At 31.9% G+C, this 17,086-nt stretch overlaps 1 protein-coding gene across 2 annotated transcripts in view; it reads left to right on the forward strand.

The window, feature by feature from the left end:
• The window catches only part of LOC139085674 (zwei Ig domain protein zig-8-like), a 49,893-nt gene extending 35,251 nt beyond the window's left edge, over window positions 1-14,642 (forward strand). The window contains exons 3-9 of one of the 2 annotated variants that reach the window (XM_070633786.1): window positions 1,585-1,729; window positions 1,900-1,965; window positions 10,070-10,143; window positions 10,834-10,887; window positions 11,677-11,782; window positions 12,167-12,229; window positions 13,373-14,642. In XM_070633786.1, coding sequence (XP_070489887.1) covers window positions 1,585-1,729; window positions 1,900-1,965; window positions 10,070-10,143; window positions 10,834-10,887; window positions 11,677-11,782; window positions 12,167-12,229; window positions 13,373-13,530 — 666 coding nt within the window. In that variant the 3' untranslated portion in view covers window positions 13,531-14,642. The remainder of the gene's footprint in view (window positions 1-1,584; window positions 1,730-1,899; window positions 1,966-10,069; window positions 10,144-10,833; window positions 10,888-11,676; window positions 11,783-12,166; window positions 12,230-13,372) is intronic. The other variant, XM_070633787.1, reaches the window with a different exon arrangement.
• Window positions 14,643-17,086: the final 2,444 nt, after the last annotated feature.

Here is a 17,086-nt window from a genome sequence, read left to right on the forward strand (position 1 = left end):
AATAATCTGCTTTTGACAACTACAACCTTTTGCATAAAAAAAAAACGAACGAGATGTTCATGATGGAATAACTTGTCTCATACGCAAATATACACACATATACGAAATTTTCTTTTTCACTCCCGTTTTTTTTTTTTTGTTGCTCCCGTCTTTATTTGCTTATCTCTCGTGTAGAAAAAGCCACAAATATATGTGTACATACACACAATGTTGAAATTTACTTCCCACATACATAATTTACTTTACTTTTTAACTTCAACCATTTTGCATTTTTTGAATAGGTGTTCTTATTGATGTTGATTTTTTGGATCCCTTGGGTGGAATTAATGTGGATTTTTGTTGCCTTTTTTGGTGACATGGATTTTGCCAATAAGTCCAGAAGTTGTGAAAGACTTACCAAAATTTATTGAAGCCATTAAACGTGTACTTTAATATACATCTGTTGTTGCCGTGGCATTTTATTCCTTAAAGCCTGCTTTACTCCCAAGACAACAATGAAAATAAACTTGAAGAATATTCTTACACCTTTCATTCCCCAAGGGATCATGTGCAATAGGCATGAATGTAAATTTAAATTTAAATCTTACTCGTATATGAAAAAAAATAAATTTACTTCCTTCAACAATGCATGAATCCATTGTTGTCACATTAGAATTTTAATTCCAACATTTTCATACATGTCGTCATTGTCATCATTTTGAAATTCCTCGTTTTTTGTGTCATCCTCGCTTCTGTCATAATTCTTCTTCCCACATAAAATGAATGTATGAGGAAAATTGCATAGCATGAGAGAGGGAATGAAAATGGGAAGAAGTAACATTGTTGGCAATAGAATTTAAACTTAATCTGATAATAATTCTGATTGAAGAGAATAAAGGTTGAGAGTTATTGGAGCACATGGAACTACATCAAATCTCTGATTTTATTTGCAGTTTTTTTACGACTGAGATGGTTGGTTGACATAAGTACTGTATGATAAATGTAGTATTGCATACAATGTTGCAGATCAACGAATCACAGGATGAATACATATGCTTAAAAAGTTCTGTCAATTTGAACTTGGAATACAATTGAAATTAATTAAGAATCTTTGTAGGTTATTAAATTAAAACCGCAAGTCAAGTTTGAAATTGTTTGAGATTTAATTGCTGCTTATGTGTCATGGATGTTGTCAAAAATGATACAGCATATGAGAAAATTTGATTTTTTAGTTGATTCTGAGTCATTTCTGGGCACTTTTGTATTACAATTGATAATAAATTCTTCCCAAAACCTCAACTTTTAGTCACTTTGATCCTGTAATATTTTAAGCATCCTACGAATCTTTTTCATTTTGACCACATTCAACTACATAGGCGTTACTCTCGCACAGGCAAATTTGCCTTTATATGCCTCAATTCTCCAGATTTCACTCTACTCAAACACCACAGATCAATAATAGTTAACAATCTCAATCAACTAACTCAACCCCTTGCTTCATCAACTAATTCTACTTCTCTATCCAAACCTCATTCAAACAATCTCTAATTGCATGACAATTCTTAGTGACACTAATCAATTCCGATTTTTTTTTTCATTTAATAGGTGAGTTGGGTGCGTCATAGAGATATTCACCTGTTAACTGTAGGACGATATACATATACAAGCGATCAGCGCTTTGAGGCTATGCACTCACCACACACAGAAGAATGGACATTGAGGATACGATATGCTCAACGAAAGGATTCTGGTGAGTTTAGATAAATTTAATTATCATTGATTTTTGGATTTTTGTTGTAAATTCATCAACATGATTGAACTCTTGTTGGGTCGTTGACGTGTTGAGGACTTCATGTGTCATGAAGCAACGACCCGCGATCGAAACTATATTCAGCAACTAATATTTTATTTTCCCATTAGGTATCTACGAGTGCCAAATTTCAACAACCCCTCCAATCGGACATTTTGTATACTTGACTGTTGTTGGTGAGTAAAGCTCAATTCCTACATGCTTTTATACTCTAGCTACATCAAAACTTTATGAATTGCATAAGCAGGTGAAAACTACTTTGTTAAAAAAAAATTAAAATATTTTTCATCAACAAATATTCTCACTTAGCTTTCTATCCAGCAAGCACATCTAAATTATGTTCAAAATTCTGCCCTTTCATTGAGAACAAAAAAAAGAATGTTTTAAAACAATTCAGACATGGATGAGAGATCCTAGAACAATGCACGTTCCGATAAAAAAAATAATAAAAAGTTTTTAACTTTTACAAAAAACAATCAAGAGTGGATGAAAAAGTGTTTCCGTGATTCTATAACATTAATTTCACTTTAATGTACGCTTTTATTTGAATATTTAATTGAAAACTAGTGTACTGACTATAGAAATAAATATAAGTGAAAAAGTAGGAGGGATATGAAGAGTAGAGACTGAAATTCAGTGCAAGGAAGGTTTAAGCGCATATTGGGAAGTGAGGCTTGTTTTGGAAAGTATGAATGCTTCAGCTAGCTGTGCCAAAGAGATTGGGCAATTATAAAGGTTTAGTATCTGCAATATAAAGCGGTACAACTTGGTTTGCTAAAAAAGAAGTCATTGGATCGGATTTTAGGACTAATATAGAATTTTACGTTCCTAGCAGGCAATGAGAACACTTTTAGGCATCGTAGTGGGATTTTTGTACCATGATGCTTTTTGTCTGTTAGTGTCTGCCTGTGATCAGCTTATATAGGATAGACACAAGGGTTGTCAGGGATTTTTGATCCCCAACACTCTCCTTCCCTTCTGGATATAGTCTTAAATAGACATAACTATACACCTGTCTAAGAATTTAAAGAGGACTGTTCCCCTTCCTTTCTGTATACACCCTCAGATAGACACATGTGAATACACCTGCCTTACAATTCATACCTCTAATATCTCAACCTACACACCAGAGTTGACAATAAAAAATTTACCAAAAATACCAAATCTAATCCCAGCCATTAGTATCCACAGACAAAATTAATCTATTCCCATATTATGTCCACACTAAAAAGAACTTACATTCACTAAACAAATAAATTCTTGTTGATTAAAATTTCATGATTATATGATAAAAAGCATATAAATGGAAACAGCAAGTGAAAAACTTTCAACCTCTTATCATGCATTCCGTTTGTAAATTTTTTATGCATTGTACCGTAAGAGAGCGTAAAGCAGCAAAATGAATGTTTTTGGATATACATTTAGTATGAAGATTTATGGAATTCAGTAAATAAATTATGTACGATGTACGTAGACTGATAAAGCCCATGAGGAAATTAAAGACGATGGGAAAAAATATTTTCATACTGAAACGTTGAAGGAGGAAGACGGTTCTGTGGAAATTAATTAAAGAAACAAGACCGCTTGCTTAATTAAGTTTCGAGCGGGGCATTTCCGTTTGATTTTCTTTTCCGTGCTTTTCCTTTCCTTCTTTTCACTCAATATCTAATAAAATATTTAGTTTAGATTTTTTTGGATTGAAGTTATAGACTCAATAATTCCTAGGACGAAGCAGCAAACATCCACAATGCCTTAATTATGCCTTAATTCAAAGTAGGCGTTAAAAGCTAGCAAAAAAGGGTTCATTGTGTACATTATGTAACAACAAATGTCCTTAATTATTAATAATAAAAGTAAATAGTACATAGTTCATCTGAAATTGTTTTGGTTCCTTTAACTCACAAATTATTCATTATTTATTTAGATGTCGAATTTTGGAATGAATAAATTTGTTGTGGAAGTTGACAAAAACTTGAGGAATTATAATTAATCGATAATGAGTCGTGACTGTAATTATTTTGTGGGTCAGGAGGGCTTAAAGTTCTTTGTGGATGTTGAACAAATTGTAAATTTTGAGGGGGTTTATTGAAGATTAGTTTTATTTATGTTGGTTGTTTTGTGAATTTTAGTTTTAAGCCCGAACAGCACGATGTGGCAAATTCTGGTTTTTTAAGTGGGCATGACCGTTTAGAAATTCACACTCAGTAATTTGAAGTTAAAGGCATTTTTCTCCTTAGTTGGACTTTTTTGGATCACTTTTGATAGTTATAATTGTAGAAATTCATAAAACCAACGTTATTTGCGTCCAAGCCCAAGTAAAAGTGTGTCAAAATTAGCAGTCTTGGGCCGTTATGGCGCCCCCAAGCTTTGCCGTTAATGCAACGACTTAGCGGCTTCATGGTGACTACCCACGTAACCATAAGTCGGCAGTTGGAATCGACGTGTAATGAATGAAAGTTAGCATCCCCACAAATAGTACATAAACGTCGATTTTGATTAAGTGGGCTCAATGTGTTGCTCGGGCAGACTTTCTTATTTTGCTAGCCTTACCGATAAATTGTGATCCATCACTTTCCATATGCAGTCTGAAGATGCAGTCTGAAGATGTGTCTATCGCTGGTTTCCACTTGTCAAACTCCATTGCCAAGTGCAGAATTCATAGGCTAGCTTCTTAAGTTTATTATTGTCTTGAATTTAGAATTCTAAGGTGCAAAACTTTATATTCTGTGATTAGCTGTTTTGTGCTGTTTGGAGAGGAGACCTTAAAATTAGATTTGGCAAAAATCCAATGTGGAAGAGCCTCCACTGGAGTCCAAACTCCAAAAGTCCGGACTCGAAAAAAAAGTGGAGTCCGAATTTCAAAGACCTGCCAACTCTGCTTAAAATACTATTTTTAGATCAATCAAAATAATTAATTCCATTTTTAATTACATCAAGCTTCCATACTAAAACAACTTTAATTCAATATTTGCAAAATATGTCATTATATTGATGTAAAATCCATTAATATGAATTGTTTATTCATTTCCATCACTATCAACTGTTGTCTAATATAAATAATGTGTTTGTCGAATGTGTTTATGTCTGTTTTCCACTGAAAATGCCATTATCCAATTTTTTTCTTGTTTATATCCACATTCATATTTGCAGTCTTCATAAACAATACAAAATAAGTTTTCAATGGCAACATTACAATATCATCTGAACATAAATCACTAACCAAACTGGATTTTTTTTTCTTTGCCTGAACTTTTTTTCTAAAAATAGCTTCTCATATGGCTAGGCATAAAGCTTGTATAAAGAAAAATTAAATAAATTAAAAGAAATTTTCATGAATGTGGTTAGAGACTCGAGCCAAAATGCAAATATTTATGAGTACAATAATATGCAAAAGTGCTGTTTTGCTCTTTGTTGGACGACAATGAATTGTTTTCATTTATTTCAATATTTGAAAATATAAAATATGTACAGAATGGAGAAGAAAAAGGGTAGAAAAGTGGCAATTTGTGTGTAGAATAAAAAAACAAAGAATAAAGGAATTTGCAAGCAGCTATTTTTCCACTCGTTATTTTTCTATTGTCTGAATGAGAAAAAGTGGAAATTTATTCATGGGAGTGAAGATGAATGAGCGCATTTTGAGGTCAAATGAGCTTTTGTCTCAATGAATCTGTTGTCTGAATATTTCTATCAAGATTCTGGCTAGATTTGACTATGAGACTCAATTTTATGATAATTTTATGGGAATTGAATATGATTAGGCATTTGCAGGGGTGTAGGAAGCATCCATGGGGTCAAACCAAAATTAGTGTTTACAATATATGATTTTGAGCGACGTAAATGAAGAAGATTCCACAATGGAGCTTATAAGGGTCCGCAAGGCTCTTTTAGTATCACCAAATGGGAACGGTCAATTTTAAGCAGTCATGTGAACTTTAAACGGAAGCAACTTTCATTTTGTTTTGAAAAAGAGGTTCAACGAAGCTTTAAAAGTTCCGTGAAGAAGATGTTTTAATTTGTATCGCTCAGGATTGATTGATTTATGGTGAAAATTGTACCCATGTACTCACAAAAGAGTATTACAGATTTCCGGAACGTTGGTTATCACTCGGACCCAAAGATCTTACTCTGGGCCTTACTCTTTAACTGGCAGATTAGCTCATATCTTTAAGTGGCCGTTCACTTTTAACGTTCGCTTTTTAGGGGGGTTTGAGATTTTGTAACAGCCTGAAGACAGTAATTCGTTTTTTTGCGTAACGTAATAAGTGAACGGCCTCTGACAGGTAAAGAGACCGATTTTAGGTACCTAAGTGGTATTTGTGTATCATGAAACGATGCTCTTTGTCAGCTAGGGTATATGCATGACCTGACACAAGTTCGACATTCCATATTGCACTCTATTCAGACAGTTTACTAACAAACTATAAAAACTGCCAGACAAAACTAAACAATAAAGAAAAATATGCTATAAAAAAATCCCTGTGCACTTAAAAAGAATGGAGAGTGCAAAAAATTTCTCATTTTCATCACAATTATGGTTGAAAAAATTTTTACTCAACATTCTTTCCATCTCTAATTTTTTGCATATTCTTCTTCACAGTCTTCAACAACTTGAAATAATGGAAAACAACAGTAATATTTTCCATTTGACAACATTTTATTTTTTTGTCTCATGCATAAGAAGACAGCAAAATTAAAATGACAAAAATTCCCGAAACTCTGCAACGCTTTTTACTGCATCTAGAGATATATTTTATGTACAATACATGATCTTTTAATGCTAATAAAGAGTACGAGTACACGAAAAAATCATAATTTTAATGAAAACGTGAAACAATCTCTGTTTTGTTGGCATGTCGAATAATAAAAAGGCGAAACAAACAAATGAATGTCATCCCAACCGAAATAGCAATAAATTTACGTAGAACAAAAAAAAAAATAAAAATAATAATTTTAATGTCTGTCATCATTTGTGAGTTACTAGAAAAATGTTAAGCGACGTGGATTGAGCACTTTTGTGATTTATGGAGAAAGCGTGTGCATGATTTAAGTATGAATTATGATATCAAAAAAGTAATTTTAAAATATATGAAAATTGCTAGTTTTCTAGTCATTACTCTTGAATTTTGACTTTTTTTGTAGTTTTTCTATCTGAATGCTGCATATTTTGTCTGAATAAATATTTTAAAATTGTGAGAACTTGGAGTTGATCGTGAAGTTGACTTATATTTTGTAGGAAGTCGAGACGACTCGAGTTGACTTTTCCGAACAAAATCCGAGTCGACTTTCAGCTCTGAAAATGTTCGGAATCTAGCTGCATCTAAGTTCGAAGTGGTCCTAGACCCACAACATAGATATTGACTCTTAATTATATGTCAAGTGATCTTATCTATTGAGATATGGGGGAATACTTGAGACCGTGGCACAATGCTCCCTTAAACTTTCTTTCTCTATGCTTTCTCATTATCAATTTCCGATTGGGGTTCCCGATGCCGAGATTGAGACTGAAACTTTCCGGTTAGTTTCGGTCTTGGTCTCGGTCTCGGTTTCGGTCAGGATCTCAAGAATTTATCGAGACCGAACCTTCGGGAAACCTTATATCTCATTGCATAATTCAAATCGTTTTATAGAACCAGAACTCATTATCCAACATAAAATCATACAATAAATCACAAACAAAAAATCTGCAACACCAATTCCAAAATTACCAGCTCAAATTTCATGTTAAATATTCCAAAAAACCTTTACCTTTGTCAACTCACTTATTCAAAAAAGCATTTCACATTTTTACGAAGGATTAAGAATTCAATGTCCTTCATCAAAAACAATTTTATGCATTTTTATATCCAACCCAAAAATGTCATCAGCATTACATAAACATCACAGAAAATGTAAACAAATGGATGAGAAAAATTGCGAACATAAAATGACGAGTAAGGTCGTCGTCTAATGCATCTTTTCGGTCTTTATTTAGATTTGTTTGTAGAACTTGAGATGAGCAGCAGAGAGATGTAATTAAAAAGTTGCTCATTTTTTATGCGAAAAGTTTTCTTTTTTGCTGTTATTTTGATGATGAAATGATATTTATTACATAATCTATGAGACGTTGCCAAATGACATTTGTATGGATTTTCCATTTATTACAATAAAATAATTTTTATAAGAAAATCGGAAGTTTTGTTTTGCCATAAAAGTCTAAAATGAGATTCTTGTATTGTTATTTGACATTTGAATTGAAATTTTATGCTTGAACTATGCCTATTCAGAAGTTATTGGCATGATTTATCAATTTTATCAATGCATCTCAATTGATATATTTGTTGTCAATATTGTAGTTTTGAGTTTGAACCTAGATTCAATTCCGAGCTGCACAATGAAGTCCCTTAACAAAATCTAAGTGACAACGTTAATAGCAAAAACATGGAAATGCCTTGGCAGCTGAAATCGGTGAATTTTTATGACAAAAAATGAAATTTACTACATTTTGCTGTTCCGGAACATTTTAAGAGCTATTTCTCCTAAAAGTTACATATTAATAAAAGTAATTTGCTAAGACTTTTCATGAAAAAAATCTTAAAATTCACCAAAATTTGGCGATCCATCCAAAATACTTCAAAACACTACTTAAATTTGCACCTCAAATTTGGCGATCCATTCAAAAAGCTTCCAAACCCCACTCCCCTTTTCTTCAAATACTCCCCTGCTTCATAATGCAAAAAATACGCTGCATTAGAGTTAATCTCTCAAATTCTTTTAATAAGTTCCACTCTCTTATGCTGTTAACTCTTCTGTATTAAAATAACAAGCGACATTAAAACAAAAACACAACAAAATGATCCCAAGACGTAACCAAAACGGCATCTCAAGGATGCCCTCTAGAAATCATCAACAATTTCACAAGAAAGGCACAAAGAAAATTTGTGCTAATTCAGTTGCTCAAATGATGTTATAAAAGTACTTTAGACGGAACAGAAACAAAAGGACGATGATTTAGATAATCCCGAGTGGACACGTAACTAGTTAAATACTTGACATTTACTAGCCTTTGAATTACCAGTTACTTACCAATGAACTAACCTTTGGAACTTGACATAGGGACGACTAATGACATATTTGGAACGTTCCATTTAACTAGACATATGTACAGTACTTATGTCTAGTTAATATCTAGTCAACCATAACTGTTTAACGTACACGGAATTTGACAAAACAAAAAAAAAAATTTTGTGTGTGGATATGAAGACATTTGTTAATTTAATTAATTTTAAAAAAGCAGAATTACACCTTCGTGGCTGCCATAAAAACATTTTAGCAAGTCACATAGTAACTAACTATTGCACTTTGGTAAAAGTCGTTAAGTGCACACCATTCATTGTTTATAAATATATTAAAAAGATGTGCAAAAAAAATTGCAGTTATAAAAGTGATTTCTGATTGCACTTGTGAAGTATATGGTTTCATACAAATTTATTTCTGTGATTTCTGCTTGCACTTGTGAAGTATATGGTTTCATAAAACTTTCTTTACAAATCAACTTTCCATATGTCTAGTTAAAGTCTAGTTAATGTCTTGTTACATTGTCAAGACATTTTTGGCAAGATAAATGGCTAGTCGAATCATGTCTAATACTAGATATTGACTAGCTGTGTCCACTCGGGAATGATATCAAATAATGAAAATGACGATAAAATAACCCCAATTTCCACAAGAAATTCTCTTATAAAGCTTCAATTACCATTGGCACTTGAGACGCAAAATAGAATGAAAAAGTTAATTTTAACAGGAAATCGTAAATATTTCAGTCTAGAGTGGCTCCTCTTTGTTATTTTTGATTCTTTTTATTTTTTTTAAAAAAAATAAACAAGTTTTTAAAAAGTCATGGGAAATAGCCTTAAATCAATAAATCTTTCCATTCTTCCCGAAAACTATTTTTCTGCTTGCCAAAACTTGAAGTACATTTTATTCAGGTTGAAAATGGATTAATAAAGCGAAACATTTTTTAATATAAATTTTTCAAAATTATGTAATTTTTAAATGATGTAAGAATTTCAGGCTTACGATATGCTGCATGGAGTTAGCTTTGTCAATCAAATTTACTGCCTAAATGAATGAAGAAATTCATTAAAAAAGATCAAACAAAATAAAAAATTAAAAAAGAATCAGAATTTCCTTTCATCTGCACAAAATGCTTCATATGGTTTTACCACAGCTAATTACATCACATTTTTCATTAAAAGGTTTAATTTATACTTCATTCAACATTTTTTTCCCATTTTCTTACAGAACCAGTAACAGAAATTATTGGAGGAGCTGATCTGTTTATTAACAAAGGATCAACAATAAATCTGACTTGTATCGTAAGTTATAACTTTCAATTTTTATTGATTAAATCCAGAGCTCGAAGTCGATTTTAATTTTAAATGAAGTCAGGTAGAGTTAGGATTGGCCAAATATTGGAATATATACGAATATGAACAAAACATATTTGAATATATTCGAATACAACTTTGCCCAATGCTATATAGACTTGAATAAAAATTTCAATACAAAATCTGAGAGGAATTCAAGCTCTGTCTAAAACAATATTAACAATACAAGATTAGCTAGCACAAATTGGTTAATCGATCAAAAATCTGTACCATTGGTGTTGCTGTACTGGAATGTCACTTTGCTATACCAGGTGTACCATTGTACCGTAAAAGTGGTGTTCCCATACTGTACCATACCGCTCCGAACCACCAGCAAAAGGAGTAATCGACCCATGATCCCAGGTTGGCGTGACTCTGACTTGGTGCTGGTTTTGCTTTGAATGCCAATGACACGCCAGATCATTATCGGATTTTGGATCGATTAACTGACTTGTGCTACTTGAAAACTATTCTTATAATTTCAAAAAACTTCTAATTATTCATTTAACTGATTGAATTTATGTAATTTTTGCTTTATATAGTTTTAGTCTAAAACTTTTAGATTTTGAATATAAGATTTTCAATAGTTTTTGAAAAAAAAAAGTTCAAATTTACTTATCAATTTGACGTCAATTCCAGGTTGCCTACGCCCCAGAACCGCCCCCGTCAATGACATGGAGTCACAATAGAGAAGTAAGTGGAAAAATGCATTTTATCTTTCAATTTTTTTTTGAAAAATAGACTTTTTGACAGCTCTACTCCTCAAATTATATAAAATAAATAATATTGATCGTCAGAATCGGAAAATTTCATAAACTATTTTCCAACATTTTTCCACACCGAAACATGAATTTTTCCTCACAAAAATAGTTTTGAGTATAAGCGCCAAACCCTTGCGTGTTGTTCTAACTTTTTGAGTGTTTTATTGCGTGTTGATGCAGAAATTACTTCAATTAAGCTACAATTGTTCAGGAAGGACTTTAGAAAATTTCGACAAAGTTTGAAAGGAATGATAATTGCTTTATTCCTGATTGTTATATTTTAAGTACAGTTTTTTCATTGTATGCTGAATGAAAGTATGCTAATATTTGACATTACCCCATAAAATTCAATCTTAAAGTCATTTCACAGTTCAGCATGCTTCAAAAAATGTCATCATTTGAGCTGCACTTCCAAAAAGATCCAACTAAACTCAAACTTGATTCTCTCATTACTAACAGCATAACTCAATTTACACTGATATTAGATTAGTTAAATAATGAAGGATATCAACTGCTTCATTAAATGAAAATTTCCATTTTCTTCTTTTTTTCCATCCAAATGTCCATAAAACTCTTCGTTCATAAATTTTCAGCTCTTTTTTTTTGTTCCATGTCACAATTAAATCTTCTCGAAAAGAGAACTGCAAAATTCAATTTAATCTACAATTATTTTTAATTTCTCTTTTATCTCATTACGTTCCTTTATTCTTCCTTTGTCTAGACAATTAATTTTGATTCACCACGTGGTGGCATATCACTGGTAACAGAGAAAGGCGTTCTCACGACTAGTCGACTTCTAGTACAAAAGGCTATTCCAAGTGATTCGGGTATGTGTGTCTCTATTCATTGCATTTTATATCATATCATCAGCTTCACGCTCATAATTTATATCCTTTAATTATACAATACCGAAAATGAATGAAAGAAGAGGAAAAAAAGGGAAAGAAAAATTTTTATTACCATACTCTCCTTTCTTTAGCCTCATAATTTTCACATAAAAAAATTTATTAAGCACAATGTGAATTGTAATAAGCGTGTTAGCAATATCATTATAATTTATGAAGTACCTTGAAAAATTTAAAAAAATTGAAATAATAAAAAAAATTTCTTTTATTTCTGTTGTTCTGTTGCCAACTTTAATCTTTCAATAAACGGAAATGTTCACATGCTACCATCTCGATTGTTGATGATGATAATGACAACGACATTAGGCTTGTATCAATGCCTACCCAGTAATGCCAATCCAGCGTCCATTAGAGTTCATATATTAAATGGTAAGAGCGATGTACTAAAAAATTATTTATCATGATAATGTTGTTGTATGTGTGTGTGTGTGTGTGTAATGGATGATAATGTTGTGGGTTTTGGAAAGGTTCTCAAGGGATGGGAAGCTGGGTTAATTTTGGAATTGACGAAAAATCATAAATAATTTATATTTTGGGTAAATTATGAGCCGCGGCAAACTATTGGGCTGCCAAAATGTATAGAAATGCCATTAACAGTAGCGGCTGCGGCTTGTATGCCGCGAAAAATAAACGGTTGTACTCAATTCACCTAGACTCATGTTTAGGCTTCCAAGGCCTGGTTATCTCTGATAGAAAATGAGCATACCAACTTAAATAAGCGTTTTCATGGGCATACTCAATCCATGCTCAATTTTGTGATCATATTCATGAGCATGCTCCTTATCATTCCAGTATGTCTCAATGAATCACTTAAGATAGAATAATTGAGACTTTTGCATAGTTCAACTACCCCAAATATATGCATAGGACATCGAAAAAACGCCCATTTTCGGAAGTTCCTCTATCTCAACTACTTCCACTCCTTTGTAATACCAACATACTTCCATATACTTCCTCATTTCATACATGAAAATAAAATATTATAAATTTAACAATCTCCAAGATAATGTACGAGAAGTCATTCATCCAAAAAAATGGATTGGGTGGATATTAGTGCTAAATTTACTCTTCCTTATCTTCTTATCATTATTCTTCTTTTTATTCTTCCCCATTTTATTTATAAATGAATTGAAGCAAAAGAAGATTGAAAGAATGGGACGAGAATGGACATTAATGTTATGGCATATCTCATCTTAGTCATCGGCAATGAAAAAAGTTTTTCTTATATCCTAAAAGGGAGGATTTTTAAGTTAAATTGAAGGATTTTGAGTCAGTCGTGATGTATGTGCCAAGTAATTTCGGAAGTAAATCACTTTAAGCTTGAAGTTAAACATGTAAGATTGCAGAAAAAAATGCGTTCAAGGCACAAAACATCCTTTCCAACATCCAATAAAGGGCGCCCTAAAAATGAGATTGTAAATGACTGAATTGAGCATTAACGGATGAATGATATTTATCACATAATGAATCTTTGACTTTTATTACTAGTGAACAACTCTCGTTTTGTTTCAGGAGAACATCCCGCTGCAATGCATCATGGCATAGCATCAACATTATCATTAGGCTATAATCGATTGTTGCTTTTATCAATAACATTATTATGTTACATTTATCGTCGCAGCATACGATGGCGACATGAACATTATATAATGTTAAATAGTTGTATTTAGCTAATTAATTATTCAGAACGATAAAAAAAAAGAAAGAAATTATATAAAAAGAATAATATTTTCTAATTGTGACAAGACAACAGACATAAATTCAGCAACAATAATAAATGATTGAATTAATGATAATGACAATGTGTTGATGAGTGATATTGATGATACATTTTGCATGTTGGTCACTTAAATTTAAACATTAAAGGAGGATTGTTTGCAAATGATGTCTATAAATAGCTATTGATTTCAACAATTTGGATTATATTCATAAATTCCATCAATATATCCACACTTCCCCCTCAATTATCATTGAATCTAATTAGTGACGAGCTTTATTGAGCGTTTCATCATCGCCGATATCCATAGCCGTGATGAATATTTGAATAAATCAGTTGTCATCGCAATGATGGACATAATAAAATGTGTTTGTCATCTGCTAACCTAATTTTCATATTTATGAGGGTATTTTTTTAATGCTGTCATTAAAATGGATGTAAATGGGCTTCAATTGTCAAAATTATTGCCACAAAAATTCAACGAACTGCAAATTCAGCATAAATATACCTAAAATCAAATTAATTTTACCTTTCAAAATTAAACAATTTGAACAATTTAGACCACATGAAATATATAGTGCGAATATTTGTTACCAAGCAACATACATGAATAAGGGTCCGCCACGGAGCTTTTAATCAGAATTGCAAACAAGCTCCTGTGACAGGCGAAAACAGTACAAATTCTTGATAATTTGAATGGTTCTGTAAGAAAATTCATTCAAATTATCAAGAATTTCTACGGATTTTGCCTGTCACAGGTGCCTGTTTTGCAATTCTGCTTTTAATGCTCTGTTAACACCCCATCAAATAGAAACCGCTTCTATTTGACAGTCATATGAGTTTAAGGGAAGCTCTAAAATCTCCGTGGTGAAACCTTCTTCACTTGTGTCGCTCGGGACATCCATTCAACTCCAACCATTGTCAAACATCATCAATTCGATAAAATTTAATTTTTGTATAAAGATCGAAAGACTTTTTCCAAATTAAATTCGAAAAACTAATCAAACTCTGCACAATTTGTAAATAAAAATGAAAAGATTCAACAACACTTAGTAAGTAACAAAAATTTAGGATAGAATATGACTTTTTTAAAAAATAAAAAAACAATAGAAATTAATTTAATGAATGAAAAAAAATATTGTAGCTGAATGTAGACTAAAGATTAAATAAAGTGATTCTGAAACAGTTAAAGTAATAAGTTGGATTTTTCTGCTGTTGGAGATCTTGTTGTCATCTTAAGAATCATTTGTGTCAATTTTATGAGAAAATCTAATTTTGTGCTGTAATTGTTTCAGACAAAAATGACGAGAAATTAAGTAATAAAAATTTCATAATCAGTTGTGGTCGATGAAAAGGATTTCAAGAAGGTAAAATTGACAAATTCCAAAAAATTCATTCACAAATGTCGTCGATTTAAAATGAAAAATTCAAATCTGGTTAAAAACTTCATATCCAAAACCATTTCTCAAAAGTGCCAGTTTTTGAACCCCAACCCAGCTTGACGTCTTAAGTGAATGACCCGAAACTGGTTAAAAACAATTAAAACTTTTCTACCTATTTTACGTAAATTCTCCAAAAAAACATCTGCAATCTTCAGTTGCATCTACAACAAAAAAAATCAATAAAACACAAAAACCTGAGAAGAAAATGGAAATAAAAAAAGTTACGTAAAAAAAAATTAAGAGAAATAAGAAGCTTGAAAGAAATCAGGTCAAAAAGTTCATATTACTGCTAATTGATGCAGTATACAGTTGTTGATTTAAATTTCTGTACAATTGATACTATGGTAATTCAATTGAAGGTTTCAACATGATAGCTGAATTTGATCCTGCTTTGATTTTCAAATCAAAATCAATTCAATTTAGAGTGGAATGACTTGAAATAAATTTAATGGAAATATTGTGACATGACATTGATCCTAAGTTTTCTTATCAAAGCTTGATACCCGAAAAATATTCGTCCCATAATCCCATGACTTTATACATTCATATCCCTTCAAAATTCCCATTCAATTTTCACTTTTAATTCCCACAAGTCATAAAAATCTTTAAAATTCAGCTACCACGTTAGGAAAGGAATGAATGACAAATTGAATTAAAGAGACATAAACCGACAAAGACAACAACAACATGAATAATATCATGGCTTATGCCACTTATCAACACATAAGAACAGAGCATGAGAGATATAGAGGGATTGTAATGATTTTTTGTGTCAGGCAGGCACTGAGAGAAATTTTTCATAATTTTGAACTATAATCTGATGAATTGACATCCAAGTCCATACCATCTTCAACATTCTAATCAAAATATTCCTCACAGTGTACAAGTCGTCTAAAATTGCTGACGTTAAACTTTATCAAGATTTAGAGCACTTAAGAAAAACCTCATATGCGACTAATGAAAGCATTTATATCAACACGCAAAAAAAAAAACAGAAGTTGTATACAGCATCAGTGAATGATGAGAATGTAAGTCACAGCGAGGAACATTTAACAAGAAGAATCACTTTTTTAGGTAAGAAGTAATCTAAGTTTTTAAAGGTTTGACACTCTTTTTGGGGGGTTATTATTAATGCATGGATTTTTGGGTATCAAATTTAATGATTCTTCAATCAATCTCGTTAAGATTGTTGAGAATTAAACTACAATAAACCTTGAGTGTCCCAACCTAGTCCACAATACTAAGCAGTACAGCAAATAAATTCATTTTCACTCTACATTAATTTTTGGTATAAAAAACTTTCGAAAAAACCGCGCAATTTTGTAAATGAATTGAAATGCGGAATAAAGTACATCACCAGAGGCTTCCAACCAAATTCTTCTTCCGTGTTATTATTTTAACTTCCTCAATTTTTGTTGTCAGCAAATTTTTTTGAATCGTACAAGTTTCCACACTCTCGTCTGTATCCGCATTTAAAACGCGAGAAAATGCTCAAGAAGAAGGCAAAGCGAGAGAAAGAGAAAGAATGAAAAAAAAAATTGATCCCTGACATAAAACGAGCTGAATGAAAGTGAGGGAAAAAAAGCCACACGAAATGTAAATTGGTAGAAAATATCTCAAAAGCATAATAAAAACAATTTAGTTAAATTACATATCAGATTCTATGTATAAAACGAAGAACGACAATTTTTTTTTTAAAAAAGTTCCAACATTCTGTGTTTTACGTATATACCGATATACTTACTTCATATTTGAACAGAAATAAAATGAGTTGGGATAGGCATTGATTGAGGAAAGCTTGTGACGCATTTTTGGGGTTTGGGAGAATTTCTAGAATGAGATTTCTGTAATGGCAATTTAACGGTTTATCATTGAGAATGTAGTAATAAGAAGGATACATAAGATGCCTTAACAGATGGAGAGCATGGTCTTGAGAGCTTCCTTACTTTGAATAAACTAAATGAGCGTTTGCTCTTCCCTTACTCTGCTCTTAAAAGCATGCTCTTTGCATGATAGTGGATGATTGATTTATATATGGCACATTGCCAACTCCCGATAAGAGAGAGC

Source organism: Chironomus tepperi, unplaced genomic scaffold (genome assembly GCF_022539635.2).
Source record: "Chironomus tepperi strain 1889 unplaced genomic scaffold, CSIRO-AGI_Ctep_v1 contig_80, whole genome shotgun sequence".
In the NCBI taxonomy this organism is placed as follows: domain Eukaryota; kingdom Metazoa; phylum Arthropoda; class Insecta; order Diptera; family Chironomidae; genus Chironomus; species Chironomus tepperi.